Source organism: Symphalangus syndactylus, chromosome 15, assembly GCF_028878055.3.
Source record: "Symphalangus syndactylus isolate Jambi chromosome 15, NHGRI_mSymSyn1-v2.1_pri, whole genome shotgun sequence".
Taxonomy (NCBI): domain Eukaryota; kingdom Metazoa; phylum Chordata; class Mammalia; order Primates; family Hylobatidae; genus Symphalangus; species Symphalangus syndactylus.
Window position 1 is genome coordinate 84,230,293 of NC_072437.2, and position 21,808 is coordinate 84,252,100.

At 43.6% G+C, this 21,808-nt stretch overlaps 1 protein-coding gene across 5 annotated transcripts in view; it reads left to right on the forward strand.

The window, feature by feature from the left end:
* Positions 1–3,488: 3,488 nt before the first annotated feature.
* LRCH1 (leucine rich repeats and calponin homology domain containing 1) overlaps positions 3,489–21,808 on the forward strand; it is a 209,249-nt gene continuing 190,929 nt past the window's right edge. For 4 of the 5 annotated variants that reach the window (XM_055244615.2, XM_063619095.1, XM_055244614.2 and 1 more), the window contains exon 1: positions 3,558–4,118. In XM_055244615.2, the coding sequence (XP_055100590.2) occupies positions 3,809–4,118 (310 nt within the window). In that variant the 5' untranslated portion in view covers positions 3,558–3,808. Of the gene's footprint in view, positions 4,119–21,808 lie in introns of all 5 variants that reach the window. The other variant, XM_055244617.2, reaches the window with a different exon arrangement.

The following is a 21,808-nucleotide window of genomic DNA, read 5'->3' on the forward strand; positions in this document are numbered from 1 at the left end:
AAGGGGCTGGGTGCAGTGGCTTATGCCTGTAATCCCAGCACTTTGGGAGGCTGAGGCTGGTGGATTACCTGAGGTCAGGAGTTTAAGACCAGCCTGATCAATATGGTGAAACCCCGTCTCTACTAAAATACAAAATTTAGCCCAGCGTGGTGGTGTGCGCCTGTAGTCCCAGCTACTTGGGAGGCTGAGACAGGAGAATTGCTTGAACCTGGGAGGCGGAGGTTGCAGTGAGCTGGGATTGCACCACTGCACTCCAGCCAGGGCGACAGAGCGAGACTCTGTCCCAAAAATAAATAAATAAAGAGGCCAGGCGCAGTGGCTCATACCTGTAATCCCAGCACTTTGGGGAGGCCGAGGTGAGTAGATCACCTGAGGTCAGGAGTTTGAAACCAGCCTGGCTAATGTGTTGAACCCGCATCTCTACTAAAAATACAAAAAAAAAAAAAAAAAAAAAAAAAAAAATTAGCCAGGCACGGTGGCGGGTGCCTGTAGTCCCAACTACTCGGGAGGCTGAGGCAGGAGAATCCCTTGAACATGGGAGGCGGAGGTTACAGTGAGACTCCATCTCAAAAATAAAAAAAAAGAAAAAAAGAAAAGAAGATTAGTTGGTGTGAGCACAGCTTAAGAAAATGCTTGAAGGCAGGTGACTAGACTTATGTATGACTAACTCCCTTTTAAAAAAACCAAGGGTCTCAGCAAGTGCAGTAGTTCCCAGAGTTTTTGATTTCAGAGATAAATAACGTCAAAATAATTGGTAACTGACTTAGTAACCTCCTTTTGTTATTTTTTGAAAAAGGATACTTAAAAAACACTACAATTTATTGTCACCATTGTTTTGGTTTTTTTTCCGCCAGAAAAAAAATAGTAAAGGCACAGCCTCACAATTATATACAATTTTTGAAATTAAATACATTCAGGTTTATGAAAAACTCAGGACATGGTCCAATTTTTTTTCCCTCATTTTATCAGGGTCATTTTTTCATCAACTAGCTGATTCATATAGAAAAATCCTGAAACACATATTATTTATCTTCAGAGAAATTCATGTTGATGTTATTAGTTGCATCAAATATCTCAGCCAGACAACATTATTTGTTGAATCTTCCAGGCAGTGGATTTGTTTAATTCCACTGATTCCTACCCTTAATAGAAAAAGGGTGCTGTTTTCAGAATAAGTAAACAGGGTATTAAACAAAAGAGAGATGTCCATCTTCTTGAAGAAATAGTGAAGAAGCAAGACAGCAAGGAGAAATGGCTTGTCAAGTTTCTTGAATATTTAGAAGTAAGATCATTTTCAAGGGTCAAGTACTCTCTCCCATTTTAAGAAAAACTCCTTCATTCAGGGAAATCATTTGAAACTTTAAAGATGTATCAACAAGTACCCCATAAATGTATACAAATAAAAAAGGACATATCAACAAGTGGCAAACCTGTTAAACACATGGTCTATTATGCAATACTTAATTGATTACTAATATTAATTGTGCACTCATTATATTCAAAGTACTCCCCTTGATTCTGAGGCATGGGGAGAGAGTTGCAAAGATGAATAGGTCCCTATTTCATGGAATTTACAGTTTGGTAATCTGTAGATGGGTAAACAAACCACAATGAGTAGGTCAATCTAACAGAGGGACTGATCATTTGTTAAAAAGCAAATCGTGGGCTCATATTCAATCCATTATTTTCTTTAAAGAAGAATTAGTGGTCTTTTAAAAAAAATTTATGCTTCCTATGATGCATCACAACGACTCTTAGTCTGAACTAAATTTGCAGTCAGCCAGAAGATGTCCCAAATCATGTCCTGGCTGCTGATCACACAGACTACCACTTGGTTTCAGCTGAAGATTCTTTTAATTGGATTTTTTTCTGTGTTTCTGTTTTTCACTGGATTTTGTTTTTCTCTGTTCCTCTCCCTCGAGGAAAGTGGAAATTTGGTTACTATTTTGTGATGGAAGTATACTTTCATTTATTATTATTGTCATTATTATTATGAATTTTGAAGCCTGACTTTTAAAAGCCTGGAAGGCTGCGGCGAATGGCATGTGAGAGGGGAGGTTTGCGGGAGGATACCAGCAGGTGGCGCGTGTCTCCTCCGGGCAGATTAGAATGTTTTGCTCAGGGCCAAGAATCCCGCAGGAATTAAGGGCAACTATCTGTGCAGTCAATTCAAGTGATACAGATTATGCCATACTTAAGTGCCGAGTCCATGAAGTCACCAGTTCCAGCCTGTTGCCTAGGCCATCACACTTCTGTATTACCACTTAAAAAACCAGCTCCCCTATTCCAAGGGTTGCATTGCTTTCGTGCTTGACACCCCGACCCCCCGCACCCACCCCCGGACTCATTTTCCCCAAGCCAAGTCGCTCATAGGGGACAATCCAGTCTTAAGAATAGAGCAAAAATAAAGGCCCTGGAAAGTTGGACATGAAGCTTTAACTTCAAGAAAGGAATGGTACTTTATTAATCTTCCAGCTGGTCTGCCCTTAGGGTGTCAGATGTTCTCTGTCGCCCCTGGTGTGCCAGCATTGGCCTGGGTGCCACTGGGTGGCTGACGGCAGAATGTGAATTCACTTGCAAGAGGACATGTTAGTTTCCATGCCCCAAAGCGTGAAGAAGGGCACAAGGACACTTCGATGGTTCTTTCAGCTCAGACTCGAGCTGTGACTGATTTGCTGTTTGGGGTCACTGGCTTTCTAGCCTCTCCTGGCACCACCCAATTTCGGGGAGCAGCCAGCTTATCTTTCTCCTACGACAATGTCTTCTGTCCCCCATAAACACTGCCCTCATTTTGAGTTTTTCTTTCCTATCTCTGTAGCTTTCTTCTGCCGCTCAGCAAACACTCTGTCCCACTCGTATTCGTCCCTTGGAGGTGGCGTCTGGCCCTGGGGTACACTGTGAAGGAGGGCAACCCTAGATTCTGAGGGCCACTAGCTCGAATCTAGCTCCCCTCTAACTGCAGGGGTGACCTTAGATACATTTCTTAACTTCCTCTGTAAACTCAGGGGAACAATTTTGGCACTCCTGGGGTCCCTGGATTAATGAGATAACTTATGTAGACTCCCTAAACAAGCGTCTGGTTCATTGTAAGCGCCCAAATGCCAGGCGGCATCTGCAGGGATGACCCCATAGTGAATGAAAACTGCCTCTTGGGGATCTCTGGGTTAAACGGCCAGAATAACTCGCAGAATTGAGAGAACCTTCTTCTTCTCCAAACCTCACTGTACTGCCAATCCCATTCATTGCCTCCTGCCGTTTTATCCGTGTTCTCAGACCACCACCCTACCCCCGCAACCTCCAGTCCCCTAAAGCCTCCTGGGCGGCAAAATGACGCCCAGAGAGAGGTTTGGCGCCTGAGTTGCCCCAGAGCAGGCGTCCAGCCCAGCCGTGTACCCGATTGCGGGGTGGATCGCGGCAAGGCGGCGGCGGCCGGCAGAACAGGCGCGGAGGAAGGCTCAGGCGGGACAGACTGCGTGGGGGAAGGAGGAGGAGAGAGCAGACGGCGGAGGAGGGCAGAGCCGCCGGGAGGAGGGCGCAGGGGCGGGAGGAGACACATGCGCGCTGCCGCCGCCGCCGCCGCCGCAGTCCTTAGCTTCCCAGGGACAGGAAACCTTCAAGACCCAGCTGCCACGGCCGCCTCCCCGCCCGCCCCCCATTCTACGCGCCTGCCCACACCCTCCTCCCCTCCTTCCAGTGCCTTTCGGTGGAGCACTGCAGCACTCAGCCCGAGCTGCCGTTTTCCCCTCGCGGGGAACGCTGTGACCCCCCCGCAGGAGCGGCGGGGCGGGGTGGGGGGGCCCGGGAGAAGATGGCGACGCCGGGAAGCGAACCCCAACCTTTCGTCCCGGCCCTTTCGGTAGCTACTCTGCACCCACTTCATCATCCCCACCACCACCACCACCACCACCATCAGCACCACGGAGGAAGCGGCGCCCCCGGCGGGGCGGGTGGTGGCGGCGGCGGCAGCGGGGGCTTCAACCTGCCCTTGAACCGGGGTCTGGAGCGCGCGCTTGAGGAGGCGGCTAACTCCGGGGGGCTGAACCTGAGCGCCAGGAAATTGAAGGAATTTCCCCGTACCGCAGCCCCCGGGCACGACCTCTCGGACACGGTGCAGGCAGGTGAGTGAGGGCCGAGGGGCTGGGGTGTGGGTGCTGTCTGGGTGTCTGTCGTGCGTTCCCTAACGCGGTGGACAGTCGGAGATCTCGTCTTGCTCGGGGAGGGAGGGTCCATCGGCCCGTTGTCTCCCGAAGAAGGGTCTCGCGTGGGCGCGGAAGAAGCGGGCCCTGGAGAGGGCACGGGGGCCCCGCCTCGTCCGGCGATGCAGTGCCAGTAAGGCAGGGGTGCGCCGGGCCTCTGCGCCTGCGAGCGAGGGGTCTCCGGCTCTCCACCCTGTGGCTGCCGCGCCGGGGAAGTAACCGCGGGGCTGGGACTTGCAGGCGCGCCGCGTGCGCGCAGTGTTAAGTGGGAGGTTTCAGGCGGCTGCGTCGGCTTCCTGGGCCCCGCGCAGAGCTGGGAACTCCAGCGCGGACAGCGGCGTCGGCGCCTCCAACCAGTTCAAGCCGTCTTTGCATCGAGGCGTAGCCCATCCTGGTGGGGAAACCCAGACAAAGGTGGCACGCCCTCGGCCGAGCCAGGGGCATCGGCGCAGTGCCGCGAGCCCCCTCGGCGACATCGCCGAGCGATCGGGCAACTCGGTGCCGCCTGTGAGGTGCCCAAGCTTCCTCTTCCTGCGCCTGTGCGGGAAAAGAGCCGCCGGGCTTGTAGTGAATCCGAATCGGCTGCCGCTTCGGAAGCGATCGGCCCTCTTCCTTCCGTGCCTTTCGCTCACCGCCCACACAGTTTGGGTCCTACCACCGAGGCTACCTGGTTCTCAGTTACCCAACCGTTGCGGGGGCCCCGGGAAAGGACGGCGTGGCATATTAAAGGCAAAGTAATTAACGTGAGCCTGTTTTCCTGTGTGAGCCCGGCAGGTTGTAACTCGCGCCAATAAGCAGCATAACTTTTTCAAGTTACGTCATGTGTTACATACTTCTAAAACGTCTGCTTTCTCTTTGGTAGTTGGAGTTCCAGGAGCGGTATCTATAAACAGGAAGGAGGGTGGTGGAATGGGATTGGGGCCTTAGGGTCTATACAGAACTGACTTGGTTTCCGACCATCCGGTTCCGCTCCCTGGGGGAGGGTTTGTGTCATAGCAAGTGCCCAACATTTCCCAGGGCAGTGGGTGATCCGTTTTGGAGCCGCTGCCCAGACCTCTTGGCTGTCATCGCCTCATGGCCCAGGGTCAGATCCCCTCGGTCTTGGATGGATTGACTCTCAGCCACAGGAGCACCCAGTTTAATCTTGTAGTGGGCAAGGGAGCAGGCAGTGGGTTTTTGGAGGCTAGGTTTCCAGTGTCTTTTCCCCCCTTTAATTCAATAAACATTTATCTAGATCCTTAATTAATATTTAGATACAGTTCTGAGTTCACTGGAGGCAAAGATGGCTCTCCAGGGTCATTAAACTTTGTAATTTGGATTTAGGGATAGTCAGGAATTGGCAAAAAAAAGGGAATTTCCAAAGTTGAGCTGTCAACAGCTGGGGAGTCTCTTTCAATAAGACCTCTTAGTTACATCGTCTCAAGTGGAAGTTATTCCAAGAATTGCCTGAATCACTAACTTAAAAAAATACATTAAATTTTACTTCCCTTCTGCTACAGAGTGTACCATGAGCTAGCTATGCTATGGTTGGATATATCTGCAGAAAATAGAGCTGGCATGACCAATAATAATAGGTTTGTGTAGTTCAGTAAGGGGGCTTCATAGTTGTTCTACTTCAGTTATGCTAAGGATTATTTACAAAGTTAGGTGAACTTGATGTGTCTGCTGTGTTGGCATTTCTTTGAGAAGACCAGTGCTTTTAAAAGCAGGGATCACATCTTTTAGCTAAGACCTCGCCATGTGAAGTGGATGCTGAAAAGTGTTCTTGTTCTCCTCTCTGCTTGTTTATGGTAAGCTTAAGTTGTGAGTTTTGCAGGTTTTTATTTATGAGCTCATTTGCACGTGTTTTATGCTCAGGAAAATCTAACTGGTTAAAATTTAGAGGCTTTATGTTAATTCCTCATCCAAAAATACAGTATTATTTGGGGGAAGAGGAGTGGAGGGATATAACCTATGTTTGTAGAAACCTAAGTCGACCCCATCAGAAAAGTATTCATTGTAGCTAGTTATTTTACATGAAATTAGAATACCCAAATGTATTAAATATTTGCTTCTGCAAAACGTCTTTGCCTCAGGTCAAAAGCTAGGTGTAAACCACATGTATTCTTTGTTCTAAAGATAAATTTAATTGAGCACAGTTTCTTATTTGAAAGACCAGAAAGCAAAATAAAGAGTTAAAGTTACCTCCAGTATACACAGTGTTGACACAGTCTACATGTAAGAGTTCTAGTACAGTTGAAAGTTTGAGTAGTAACATTTATAATAAAGATAGTGGTTTCTCCTTGGCTCATATTTACTTTAAGAATGTCTTTTAAAATTAGAATGGCATATGAAGATCCTTAAAGGCCTAAGAAGCAAAGTGGATTTTTTTTTCCATACATTTTCTAAGACAGGGAGTGGTAGAGCAAGCTTTTTCTCACTGTTTTGTTGTATAATACAGGCCATTTGGTTTACGCCTTGTAAAAAGTCAGGCTTCTGGCAGCCACCTGTGCAGAACTGCACTCCTGGGCAATATAGCCTATCTGAACAGAGTGGAAAACCAAGATGTAAACAAAGAAATGTAGAATAGATGTCTAAGCTGTCACTCAAGTGCATATACTTTATTGATAGGAAAAAATTCAAGCTATTATTTTGAGCCTATTAATTTACTTCTGTTTGAATCAAAATAAGTTTTGTTGTCAGAGTCTAGTCTTTTAATAGATGAAACGGGGAAAGAAAGACTGATCCACGCAGGTGCAGTGAGTGACACAAGTGAGTCACTGAGGGAAAGGGACAAAACAGAAGAGCCACTATCAGCGCTGGGTGCACCTCTCTCTGCGTTATCTGCATGATCTTAGTCCCCACTAGGAGCCCAGTCATACCCTCATCTATACATGGGAAGACTGAGACAGAGACAAGTTACGTAATATGCTGAAGATTATACCTCTACTGAGATGGTCAACCAGTGATTGGAACCCTGGCAGCCTCACGTTAATTCATGTTCTTGACCATATTCTCATCAAGCAGAGGGAAGGGGTTGAGAGGTGGAATCTGGGAGGCTTCCTGGAAATTCCTTCAACCAGCATTGATTCCACAAGAATGTACTGAGCCCCTCTGAGTGCTGGCCACTGATCTAGACACTGGGGACACAACAGTGACCAAAAGAGAATCCCTGTATCCCTTCTTGTGGAGTTCATTCTAGTTGGAGAATAGGGAGATACATGAATAAATTGATTTTGCAGGATAAATAGGATGAGTTATAGGATAGATGGAATATCTTTGTTTTATAAATACATAGATTGCTTTGACTTCAGGTGGCTTGTAGCAAGAGTACAAATGATGACTAGTAATACATATAATCTGAAGCATAAAATTGGGCCAAAGAAAAAGAAGTACACAAATTTGCATATGAGTAAAGCAGATTTTTTTTTTTTTTGGTGCTGATTTATTAAGTAGTGTCATTTTGGATGAAGAAGCTCAAAAGGATATTTTGTACAATTAAAAGTGAATTGAAAAGGAGTAAGAAAAGAAAGTGGCTGATTGCAGGAGGTTCTAGAAAATAAAAAAGAAGCCCTTAGACTTGGCATGCAGGACACTTGTTGAAAGTCTTGTTAAGGAAAAGGGGGAATGTTTCATTGCCAATTATCTTTTTGAGTTGGCTCTAAGCAGGAAAGACTATGGGCCAGGCACTGTGGCTCACACCTGTAATCCCAGCACTTTGGGAGGCCTAGGTGGAAGGACCGCTTGACCCCAGGAGTTTGAGAACAGTTTGGGCAACATAGTGAGACCCCATCTCTACAAAAAATAAAAAATTAGGCCAGGCACGATGGCTCACACCTGTAATGCCTGCACTTTGGGAGGCCAAGGTGGATGGATCACCTGAGGTCAGGAGTTTGAGACCAGCCTGACCAACATGGTAAAACCTCGTCTCTACTGAAAATACAAAAATTAGCCGGGCATGGTGGCATGTGCCTGTAATCTCAGCTACTCAGGAGGCTGAGGTGGGAGAATCACTTGAACCCGGGAGGCAGAGATTGCAGTGAGCTGAGGTCGCACCACTGCACACCAGCCTGGGCGACAGAGAGAGACTCCATCTCAAAAAATGAATGAATAAATAAGTAAATAAAATAAAAAATTAGCCAGGTGTGGTGGCGCATGCCTGTAGTTCCAGCTGTGTGGATGCTGAGGTGGGAAGCCCATAGGTTGAGGCTGCAGTGAAAGCCATGATCGCGCCACTGCACTCCAGCCTAAGTGACAGGGTGAGACCCTGCCTTAAACAAACAAACAAACAAACAAAACAAAGACTATATGGGAAACAAAGAGCTTACTCAGGGAAGAATATTGAAGTGCAGCATTAAAAATACCCATTTATGTGTGAGGGAAGAGTTCTGTAGGAGATGCAAAGTATAAGACAATACAGGAATACATGAGATGCTAAATAACAGTTCCAGGAAGCCACTGAGGCCAAAGGCAGGTCAAGGTGAGGTGCCAAGTAGCACTGATGGACATTGTGTGTAGAATTCAGAGGAAAAGGTCATTTTCATGAGGGTGCTTAGGAAAGACTTTGATAGCAGAGGTAGGATTTGGATCAGGTTTTGTAGGATGGATAGGATTTAGATAGAAGTGCCTATGAATATTCTGTGATTGAAAGGATGGTTCCAAGAAGTGGAGTAAGAACCTGACAGTTGGCTGGGTGTGGTGACTCACGCCTGTAATCCCAGCATTTTGGGAGGCCGAGGCGGGTGGATCACTTGAGGCCAGGAGTTCGAGACCAGCCTGGACAACACGGTGAAACCCTGTGTCTACAAAAAAAAAAAAAAAAAAAAAAAAAAAATAGGTTCCTGTAATCTCAGTTACTCGGGAGGCCGAGGCATGAGAATTGCTTGAACCTGGGAGGTGAAGGTTGCAGTGAGCCAAGGTCACGCCACTGCACTCCAGCCTGGGCAACAGAACAAAAGACTCTGTCTCAAACAAACAAACAAACAAATGAGCCTGACAGTCTAAGATTCTGTGAATAAAAGAAACAGAGAGGGGATTTAAGCCTGTCTTTCTGGTCATATTCTTCTGCCCAACTCCTGCCTTATAATGGAGTAAAGACTACAGGGCTCTTATGACCCTTTAATTGAGGACTCCGGAAATGGCTGAAGCCTAGGATTTGTCAGCCTGTGGGAATAACACCCTAGCTCTGTGTGATCTGGCTTTCTCAAATGTCTTTACAGATTCAAAGGATCTTCTCTGAGATTTGTGGGTGGTTTTATCTCTTGAAGGCTGACTTCCACACCCTATTCCCATCCTATAGCAATGGAGTCCTTGGGATGTTAGCACCCTTTAGTCGTTGGAATTCACAGAAGACTTGATAACAAAATCTAGTCATTTTCAACAACTTAACTTTATTTTAACTTTATTTCATAATTTTGGCCATTAATATGTTTCACTATAAATATAATAAAATTTTTGAAATCACGTGTTTCCTTAAAATGTATGTTCTTTTATAGTTATATCTAGTTTTGAATTTATCATTCTGCTATTGAATTAAATTTGGTAGTTTTTAACATACCTGTTGCTTTTTGTGGTAGTTACTATCAGATAAATGCCTTTGTTTATTACATGTATTCTAAATATTCTTCCATTCATAAACTATGATTCATATCCTTTTCTTTCCTATTACTATTGTTTTTTCTTCCCTGTTAAGGTATAGATAAATTCCAACATCAAACAAAGGCTTTTAGAACAACTCAGACAATATCTGTAGTGGTTCTGAATCACATCTAGATGGGCCCTTCCACACGTCTGTGGTATATGGCAAAAACAGTCTCCACAAACCTACGTGCTATTCTCATTGCTTGCGTTACAGGCTGCTTTCTTGAAAAGGCAAGGACATACTAATCATGCCTCTAGAATAATAGCATACAATTATAGGCCAGGGAACCTCTGGGAATTTTTGGTCTGTGCCAGTTTATAAAGGAACAGCCCAAGGTTTGACCTTCATCACTGAAATGACTCTACTGGAGAGTTTGTCAGTCACTGTAACATCTGATTTGATTTTTGGTGGGTGTTTGATACTAGGCCACAAATTAGCACACCCCGTCATTTAAAAATTCTTATTTAAATTATTGACTAAGACTTTTTTTTGTGTGTATGTTACTGTAATGAACTGAAATTTCCCATGGCATGGCATAATAACTCCTTGGAATAAACATTTAAAGGGCAGATACCTTTTGAAATCCATGTCAACGTCAATTAATTCAGAAGTCAAACTCGTTTTGCCCGTGCTGTCCATCTGGTATATGTACATAGCCGTTTTCTATTATATTATTCAACTTCATCATTGCTTGTTTAAACATAAACTGTTTCCCTCTTTTGTGTATACGTTTCTGTTCCCTCATATATATATATATATATATATATATATATATATATATATATAATCTAAAGACTTTTTGTATTTCAGCTGGGCAGCATTTACTTACTCTTAATGTCTCCCCATAATTTCCCTTCAGGTGTGGTAGTGCATGTGCTTTTTCAAAACCTTGGTAATTTAAATGGCAGAAATGCTGTTATTAACTCCATATAAGGTGGTTGTGGGTTTGTCAGTCAGGTCATGGGTAACTTGAATTTTTGTCTAAGCTTCAGAAAAACCTGTTTGTTAGGCCACTTTTCAGAATTTCTTGGGCTTTTTGGAAAATTGAATGTCTGTCTTGGATACTGGCTTGAGCTTAGATATGGCAATTCCACCACTGGTTATTTCAGTGATTGTGTGAATTGTTAGAATTAAGATAATTTGGTGTTAATTGCAGTGATTATTTCAAGTTATAAGATTATAATCTATTATAAACATGTTAAGGTTGTAAGGCACAAAATCCAACTATTTTTCTATAGTGAATAATCTTTTTTAATGACCAACTCATGGGAAGCCTAGTTTCTGTTATTGCTACTAGTCTTTTGTTGCATGAAAGGTTTTTTTTTGCATCAGAATTTTGCCATGATATTTCAGAGAGTAAGAAAAGAAAAAAAGAAAAGAAAGATCAGTGTTCCAAATCAGACTTAATGTAGGAAAACTAGGCATTCTAATGTGGACTCAAACATGAAATATGCCTGTGTTATTCTTCATCCTAATTTAAGAGTTTAGTGATTTTGCTTCCATATTCTGCAGTAAGAAATAGTATATTTGGAAACCATCTCCTCCCATAAAGTAATTCAAAAATAAAGTGAGATTGTTTACATGAATAGAAAGTTGATGAACTGTGAGAATTGGGGCTTCCCTTGCTTACTCCAGCCATGCAATAGAAGGGAAATGCTTTTATAGTCAGATTTCTGTTCATTGTTTTTCCTAACCATATCCTCCTTCACTGGCCATAAAGGAAGATATAGCTGGGGAAAAAAATTAGAGAAGAACAGTATGTTTGATTTGCATAACAGAAATACTTAATATTTTGCTTGGTAAGAAATTACTGCTTGTCTGTTAATATGATGCTGGTGCCGAGGCAGCTCAACTGACTGTACCTGAAATTCTTACGGAACATTTTTAAGTCGTCAGGGGCAGGTTATTTGATTTTGGGATCTTCCTAGATGTTTGTTTTTCTTCCTTCTGCTGTTTGCTTTTTTCCTTCAGTCCCTCTGCTGGAGGGGGACCTAACACAGGTGTGGGATGAAACCGAGCAGGAGCCCTCCAGCTCAGTGTGTCTTGAATTTCCTCTCCACTGTTCTTGCCAAATGGGCAGAAAGCGGCCCCCATCTTAGTTTTTCTAATCTTCTGGCTTCTCATGTGGACTTGCTTTTGACAGCTGACCCCTGCAGTGTGGTATGTATAGCTTTGGCACACAATGTGTTCCTCTGTTATTCTTCCCTATTTTTGATGTTTATGCCATACAGCGTGAGGAGTAGCATCAATATTTCTGATCTGGTTCAGTCAGCTTAGCTCTGATTTAACTCACTTTATCTCTGCAGGCAACAGTGGCAATTCAAAGACAGCACCATCAACATACTGCCTGGCTTGCCCTTCCTCTGGATTGCCTTCATTTTGCATTTCCAAGTCATTTACCTCATGTCCCTTCTCCTCCCCGTTCTGTAGGATTCTACTGACTCCACTCTCATTTCATCTGGGCCCCCAGCCTGCTCAAAACAAACAGCCTCCCTATCAGCCCATTCTTGCAGATCTCAGCCCAGAATCATACATGACCTTAAGCCATCTTTGCATTATTTACTTATGGCATTTTTTGTTTTAGTGCCTTCCTCTGGTACTTTCCCTATGTTTAACCTTTTTGCTCCTTCACTGGGCTGTGAGATTTGGCTAGATGGGACTTCTCCTGATTTTTGTATGCCTTCCATGCCCAGTACAGAAAATACTAGAAAAACATTGATGGACTGCTCCCTTTCCCCTTCCCTACACTTGGTCTCTGCATTTTTCATCCATCATCTTGGATCTACCCTGAAGTTATCCCCTACTTGTGTGTAGTTTGCTGATCTGCTCAGATTTTCCTGTGAGACCTGATTTTCCTCACACAGCATCTTTTTACTTCTCAGCGTCATCCACTGTATTAGTCTACTGGGGGCACCATGACAATATTCCTCAGACTGGGTGGCTTAGACAACAGAAATTAATTTTCCCATAGCTCTGGGTGTCGGCAGGTTTGATTCTCCTGAGGCCTCTTTCTTGGCTTACAGGTGGAGGTTGTCTTCCTGGGTCTTCACAGGCCATTCCTTTTTGTGCACAAATCCTTGTTGTCCCTTCATGAGCCCAAATTTCCTCTTCTTGTAAGGGTATCAGTCAGCTTGGATTGGGACCCACCCATAGGACCTCATGTAATCTTCATTACTTCTTTAAAGACTTTGTCTCTAAATACAGTCACATTCTGAGGCGCTAGGGGTTAGTGCTTCCATTACTTTTGGGGGTCATAATTCAGCCCGTAACACCCACTGACTCACCCCTGCTGTAGCTGGTAGCTGGAGTTCCTCCCCCAGCCTGTGTAACCTGATCTTGGACTTGTGTGAGGCTGCCCTCAATGCTGCTCTTGCAGGAGGCCCAGGACAGCTCTGTTTGTTAACCGTCCTGTCCTTGGAATCTAGCAGTGCACTCGCTAGCTACACCTGCATCCATGCTGGGAGTCCCAGTAATGCTCCTTCCTGAGCCCTCGAATGTGCTGTAAAATGGTAAAAGAGCCACATATACACTTACAAATGGATGACTCCGGCTCATCTGGACCCCTCCTCCATCTCTCATAGACTTAGAATCTTTTTGGTGGTTGGTGGGTCCCTAGAGTCACACTTTTTTTTTAGCTGAGGTGGGGTCACTTCTCACCAACATTTGCAAGTGTTTGATAAGCAATGTTACATCTAAAATCAAATGAGTTATAGTGAATTCTGAGGGAGATGGGCAGGTGTTTTATAATATCAAATATTGCTTGAAATTAGCAAATGAAAAACTAATCGACATCTTTTGAGCACTTATGGTGTAAGAAGCATAGCCAAAAATATAAAGGCATAGTTCCACCTAGTTTGAATTGGATGAGGATTAAAGAAATTATGTACTTGAAAGTCCCTTACACATATAATACTCCAATTAACAAGTATTGTTTCACTAAAGCCTTTCAGCCCTTAGCCAAATGGACTTTCTTCCTTTTTTTTTTTTTTTTTTAAGTACAGCTTAGTGATTAAAAATAGGGTTTCCTGGCCGGGCGCGGTGGCTCACGCTTGTAATCCCAGCACTTTGGGAGGCCGAGGCGGGCGGATCACGAGGTCAGGAGATCGAGACCACGGTGAAACCCCGTCTCTACTAAAAATACAAAAAAAATTAGCTGGGCGTGGTGGTGGGCGCCTGTAGTCTCAGCTACTCGGCGAGGCTGAGGCAGGAGAATGGCGTGAACCCGGGAGGCGGAGCTTGCAGTGAGCTGAGATTGCGCCACTGCACTCCAGCCTGGGCGACAGAGCGAGACTCCGTCTCAAAAAAAATAAAAATAAAAATAGGATTTCCTGAGCTTCAAAGACCTGTGTTCAAATCTTGGCCTTGTTGCTTATAATCTGTGTCGCTTTGGCCAGATGACTTAAAACCTATGCATCGGCTTCCTCACCTGTCAAATGGGGATAATAATAGTATGTACCTAGTAGAGTTGTCATGAGAACATTGGTAATAATAACAACAGCTAACATTAGCAAGCAGTTATTCTATGTCAGGTATTGCTCCAAGTGCTTTATATGCAAATATATGTATTAAATGTATGTAATAGATGTTTCACCTCATTTAATGCTTGCTACATGGTCTGTTTTAACCAGAGTAGGGGCTCAATAACTCCAAGCAATGCCTTTCTATTGCAACCTGAAGAGGGAGATTAGAAATGTAGAAACCATCCATTCATATCTCTCCTTCATTTAATAGCTGAGGACACTAAGGCCCAGAGGGTATAATCATTTGGCCAAGGGTACACAGCATGGCAGTAGGTGCCAGAGCCAGGGCAGAGTCTCCCAGGCTCACATCAAAGGGTTGTTTCTGTGGAGCCAGGAGGTGACATTGGGATGAAGGGAAGGCCTTCCTTCATCCATAGGGTTCTCAGGTCAAACCCACCCAAAACAGCCAGGTTGTGGGCCTCCCAAAAAACAAAAAATGGTGTGAAATCTTTCATAACAGATGGTCCAAAGCTGGGGAGAATCAGATAAAGCTAACGGTAGTTACAGATGAGACGTGTTAGTGTAGGATTTGACTGCATGTGGTTTGGGGGACATGCACAGGCCTCTTGTCAATTGGATTCCACATACTAAATGAGTTTGCTGGGCAGCCCCCGACTCACAAAAGGGGGGCCATCAGCCTTTCCTAGCAAGGCTTTGTTTCAGAACTTGGCATGCATTTTCCTATAAAAACAAGGTAGTAACCTGCGATTTGGTTCTCCCACCAACCCACAAAGGCCTGTTTAACCCTAGCAGACCTGGGCCTTCCTATTAATGGTGGTTTCTTATTGTTTCTTTGGAAAAATGCAATCCCAGTTCCAACATGAAACACCGAATCTGGAGAACTTGGCATCAGGCTGTGAATGAGTCCTCTGCCTCTTGAAAATAATTCTCTTCCCTCTGGCCATTCCGGCCAGGGGTCGGAGGTTCCCCACACCTCTCCCAGGTCCCTTGATCAGGGCGCTCAGCAGCTGGGAAACAAGGGTTGGCCTAAGTCAGGGATTCACTTGGACCTCAGGAAGGCCACTGGGCCAGGGAGGAATGGGCCGGGGAGCCACCCACCTGAGGGAGGTGTGCAGGAACTTAGACACTTCTCTATTTAGTTTTTATATTTCTTCTATATTATCTCCCCGACTTACTAATTTTGGAATTGGAAGCAAGTTAGTGAACTTTTCTGAACATCACGTTTGTAATTTGTTAGAAGCGGAAATGCTCTTTATCCCTTGGGTGGTTGTATGGATTCAAAGGGTAATAGATAGCACAGGAGCAGGGCTCAGGTCTGGCAAACAGTGAGTGACTAGTAGAAAACCTGTCACTTTCTGTCCTTAATTTCCATGAGGCTATGTGACATAGTCTTCTTCAGTCACGTAGATAATTGGAAGCTGTCAGCCTATCATTAGCGTAGAGGCTAAAGCACAAACTGTGGCTGGGTCCTTGTCCCTGCTCTGCCAGGACATGGCTACTACTTCACTTCCCTGAGTCTCAGTTTCCTCATCGTAAAATGGGGATAATAATTATAGAATTATTGTGAGGAACAAATGAATACATATGTCAAGTGCTTAGGTCAGTGCATGGCACTGATTTTGCCATTATGATTATCCTATATCTTTAGAAAAGAGATTCAGTGTTATAAGGCACAGAAAGACTAAATTCCTAGAAATGCTGCGACATTAATAAAATAACATCAGTATCCAGCAAGCTTGGGTGTACGTGCTTTCAGTGTGTGTACATGTTATTTATATCCTTTTGGCAGTCTTGGGAGGATGGTAGCGTAGGTGGTATTCATTATTCCATATTGCATGGGGGAAACAGGCTGGATGGTGAAATGACTTTCCTTCGGTTATGCTGCTAGTCAGCAGTTGAGACAAGACCACATCTTCTGGGTTTTCATGCTGTTTTGATTCCTCAATTCAACAGTGTTCTTAGGTTTGATTTAATTTCTACTGGGGCCAGGTGCGATGGCTCATGCCTGTAATCCTAGCAATTTGGGAGGCCAAGGTGGGTGAATCACTTGAGGCCAGGAGTTTGAGACCAGGCTGGCAAATATGCTGAGACCTCGTCTCTACTAAAAATACAAAAATTATCTGGGTGTGGTGGCAGGTACCCGTAATCCCAGCTACTCAGGAGGCTTGGGCAGGAGAATCGCTTGAACTGGGAGGCGGAGGTTGCAGTGAGCTGAGATCACGCCATTGCACTCCAGCTTGGGTGACAGAATGAGACTCTGTCTCCAAAATTAATAATAATAATAATAATAATAATAATAATAATTTCTACTGGGACGGAGGAGTCTTGAGCGGACTGAGTCTGGCAGAGAAGAGTGCGTTCAGGTTTCTCACAGTAGAGAATGGGGAACCCTATTCCTGTGCCACGTTGTGTATTCAGGTGAAGGGTGCTGGGGCCAGCTCTTGTTTTGGCCTCCAGATTGGAGGGGTGAGGAAGTGGTGGCTGGGGCCTCAGAGGAGGGCCTGGGGTGCCTGGCTTCAGCCTCTATGGAAGTCTTGTCATTGATTTAAAAGCTCTTCCAAGTTAAAAAACAAGCAAACAAAAAACCATTGACAGTCTCTTCATGTTCTTGGCAAAAAACAATCTATGAATAATTTTATGTTCTTGACATGCTCTGAAGATGAATAGCAAACACTTCTACCAGAAGTGAGGAAATGGCTACTAGGAGGCTGAGCTTTAGGAATAAATATATAGTAGATTCAATTGTTATCTTTTTTATCCCTCACTCTTTTACTGGCATCCAGCATTTATTTTGAACTTCAGTCAGAAGTTATTTCGCTAAGAACCTTGTGATAGCTTCAACATCTCCCTGAGGATACTGATATGGTAACTCGGAAGGGGGAATAGTGTTTGTCAAGGCAGACTCATGTCTGGGTCCAGGGTCTTTCAGAATGTTCCTCGTTCAGTTCTCAGAACACCCTTGTGAGGTCGGGAGTATCATCGTTACTGGGAAGGGCACTTATTACAAGTTAGGCAGTCAGAGTATATTTGTAAGCCAATAAGACGGAGCCGAAATTGGAACCCAAACAGTTGTTGAAGAAGTGCAGGATCCTCCTCTATTTTAGTGTCACTGAATATTTAGAGCTAGAGGAAGAGACCAGAGAAGGAGATTTTGCAGATGAGAATCAAGCCTATGGCATTTCTACAGATGGTCCTCGGGGTGACATAGAGATTTTAGAGTTCATCCCCGAGTAGGACCCAGATTCCTGACTAATGTGATTTCCCCCACTGATCTGAAAGCGAGCTCAGAGACCCCAGGTATATGCGTGGGGCGTTCCAGCCCTAATCCTCACTTGTTTGTGATGGCCAGCTATCAGCTCCATTTCTAAGAATTGTGTTTTAAAGCAAGTCACAATTACTAGTTTTAAAAATTCTTCAAGGTGTCTTATTAAAAAATGTAGACACACATTTGGGTTTTCAGCTTTGGTATAAACTTTTCTTGTTGGACTTTGTAGCACGTGACCTAATTGAACAGATTACTGATATTTTCTGTAAGCAGTTTACTGATATTTACTTTCCGTCCAGTGAGAAATGAACGAATTTCATCGAGTGCAAGACCAAGTTTACTTTCTAGAACATTACCTATAGAATACAAATGTTTACATTCCAAAGACTGTTTTATTATGTAATAAGAATCATCAGTTTGACATATAAAATTATGTTTTATTTTGTAATAAAGATCTTTCTATACATTAATTACCTCTACAATTTTATAGATGAAATAGGGCAGCACAAGATTATGGCTGAAAAACAGATTTTTTTTGAGTGTATGCAAATCAAATCCAACTTAAAGGAATCTGTGCAATTGACAACAAATAGATCTCTCTTTGTGCAGTTCCCTTGGAGGTGAAGATGATAATCTCTGCATGCAATTTAAGGCAATTGTGTGTGTGTGTGTGTGTGTGTGTGTGTGTGTGTGTGTGTGTTTTCCTGGTGTTTTAGAAAGCCTGGATAAATCAAGTTAATTTTAGTTGTAGCAGTCATTCCATCGGTTATAGGCTTGTAATCAACTCTTAGCTGTGGTTTATTCAGATATTTACAACGAATGCTTTCTTGTATCTATACAGTACTGTAAAAGGTACTGTGCTATAAATTTGTAAGTACAAAAGTGCCTAAATCTGATATATTTTATAAAATTCAGTTGGCAGCTGTGAAGGCTTGCTTTTGCCTCTTCCTCCCCTGCACAGGCTAAGTCCTTGGAATCAGTATGTTAATGAAGACTTGGTATCTCAATATGAAATTTGCACCATGGGAGTTCTGAGATAATGCGTCCTGATAGAGCCCCTAATGCCTGCCTCTTAGGAGGGCAAGTGACAAAGACAGTATAACTCAGCTAGGTCCTTTCATAATCAGGCAGCCTTGGTCTTTCTCAAGTGGTTCCATAGTTTCCGTGTGTGTGCTTTCTTGTGTTTCTGTGTCTCAGACCCCTTCTATCCTTGGGCAGTCTGTCTGTAATCTTTTAATACTGCATGGTAGATTGGATTGGATGAGCCCCATCACCTTTGGATAAGAAAAGGCTTTTGGACACAAGTCTATGCAACACTCTTTTCTTTAGAGAACATAATAGATCACTGGGAACATCATAAGAGGTGCTCTCAGAGGGTGCTTGCAAGTGGCACCATCCTAAATCCAGGTTTACTGGGGACAGTCTGGGTTTATAACTCTCATCCTGGCCTAATTAATAATAGCACCCTCTTTTAGCACGGCATGATTTAGATAAGCTATATGGTCACCCCATGCACATGGGATGTGGTCAAAAACACCATTTAAGAATAAAGTGAAATGGATTCAAACGAAGTGACTTACCTACCCATGTCTAGTTGTGTCAGATTGAATCCAGAATTGGTCCAGGTTATCCTGGTCATTTCACCAGCTACCCATATTGCTGTCCTTTGAAGGAATTACAATGCTTGGCTGGTTTCTCTTTTTAACTTTCAGGCCAAGAAACCCTCTTAGTAAAATCTTAGGCATTTGTTGTTTATTTTAGTTGGTAAAATACAGCATTTAAAAATTATGAAATATTGCATACATAGAAAGGAGTCCATACCCTATGTAGACATGATTTAAATAATGATGATAAAACAGACATAGTGACAGAAGCATATAGAAAGGTGATCACCTGGGAAGGGGTGCAGAGAGGATGGAAACATTCTATGTCTTAGAATGGTGAGTACATAGGTGTATGTATTTGTGAGAACTCAGTAAATTCTGCACTTAAAATGGGTGCATTTTACTGTATGTAAATCATACCTTGATACAGTAGACTAAAAATTTACCTATGTACCCACTATCCAACTTAAAAAGGAGAACATTTCCAATACCTTTTTAGCTTTCTGCCTGGTGCCGATTCCTGACTGACAAGCTGTTTTAAAACACAGAATAACTGAGGCTTTATTGCTAAATCAATGCCTCCTATTAGAAAACTGATATTTCTGTTTTAGTGGACGTTCTTTAATCTTTATTTTCCTTATTTCGAAACATCTTGTTAACCCTCTTTATGTAGTCTTACTCATAAAGTATTCTAATTCTGTATTTAACAAGTGGCATTTTATTTTAGTGATAGAAAAAACTGTGGCTGAACCAAGTTTTCTGGGATCACTGGAATGATGTTAGCTAATGGAGTCCAATGTTGAAAGCATTTGTTGTGCACCTACTGGATGTCAGACACTTTGCAGACACGATCTTATTTCTCCTCTGAGCCTAATAATAGGTATCATTTCCCTTAAATTTCCTCGTGTGTAGAATCGAGGCCTATAGATGTTAAGAAGCTTGCCCAAGATCCCCATGCGAAAGTAATTAGGAGAATTAGGAGTCAGGGTTTGAGCCCCAGTGATCTAAGTACATCGTTAATGTAGAGAACTGCCCTTTGCTGGGGAGTTAAGCACTTGGCCGGCTCCCCTGGTTGCATCCTGTAGCACCGGGACCATGTGGCGTAGCACCTCCAAATTTCCTAAATCACTGTGATCCTGCATACTCCTTGCCCAGACCCCTCCTGTGGCTGTCTCCTGCCTGCCCACCCAGGCTCAGCTGCCTAGCAGCAGATCCACAGGGCCTCTGCTATCTGGCGCCACCCTGCTTATCCTGCCGGGTTTTCCTCTAGCTCCCCTCAAGGGCCTGTGTGGCTCCAGCTGCCTTTTCCATTAGTGTTCCCATATGTTCCAGGTTAAGGCCTCCGCTTTGCCTTCGATTGTACCTTTTCTGTCTTCATTGCACTTGCCAAATAAAATAAACAAAACAAAACAACGACAGACCCCAGCTCTCCAGTCCCTGTCAAGCAGTCATCTCAAAATTTTAATTCCTGCCTCTTCTACGATGCCCCAAATGCCAGCCTCCCTCTCTGCAACTCTACTCATCTTTTTGTCTAAAACAGAGTTTATAATGATTGAGTTGGTCCTTAATTGTTCTTTAATTCCATGCCTTTTTTCTCTAATAAGAATAAGAATGATAATAGCTTCATTTATTGAGTCAGATATTGTGTTCTCCACTTTATGTGGCTTCCCTCAGCTAATTCCCGGAGCAATCTTAGGAGGTAAGTACACATTTTCTTCCCATCTGACAGATTGGAAAATTGAGGCTCAGAGAGAAATGCCTGCGATCACATGGCTACTAAGTGGCAAGACCAGGATTCAGTTTGACTTGAGTTTGACTACTCTTTGCTGACTTCTTGCAAATGCCTTGAGGAGAGTAGAAAAGAAAGGAAACTGACATTCACTGTGCCTTTGCTATGGCTTGGCATTGAGATGGTTTAGCTTATTATCTCACAGGGTCCTTATCCTGTGCTAAGAATCAGATCTCCAAAAAACTGAGAATTAGATCTCTAAAAAACGGAGGCTCTGTTTACATAATTCATTCAAGGTCACAGCGCTGATTAGTGGAGAGATCAAAATTAAACCAGGTCTTTCTGCCCCTAGAGTTGCTCCACCGTGTGCATGAGGAACACTTTCTTTATCTATTTTTCTTATTCTCTCTGCAGGGCCTAGCATAGAGCTGGATATTAGGGAAACTTTTCAATTAGTTATAGGTTGATTAAACCACCACAACAACAAAAGTTCTTTTATTCTGTTAGAAGCATGAGCATATCACACATATTCCGGTAGGGAAGAGTAGTACCATAAAGAATGTTGGATTTTTAGAAGAGACAATGTGAAAGCAAAGGTGAGGTGAGATAGATACTTGAACAGAGTGGCAGTCACAGAATTTCTTATCTTTTGAGAGATTTACTTGAGGGATTATACCTTTACTATAGTAGAGGAGTGTCTAAAATTAAAAGACAGGAGAAGATGACTTAGTATTCCCATTCAGATTTTTAAATTGCTGTGTGGTTAGCTGTCTCCAGTCAGGCAGCTTCACTGCTCCTTTTTTAAACTGCCTTTCTCAGGCATAGAAGTAAAAAGAAGTAAAAGGTAATGGCCAGTTGCCCTGAGCCCTTCCACTGGTGGATTTGCAGAGCACTGAAATTCACCCTAGAGTTT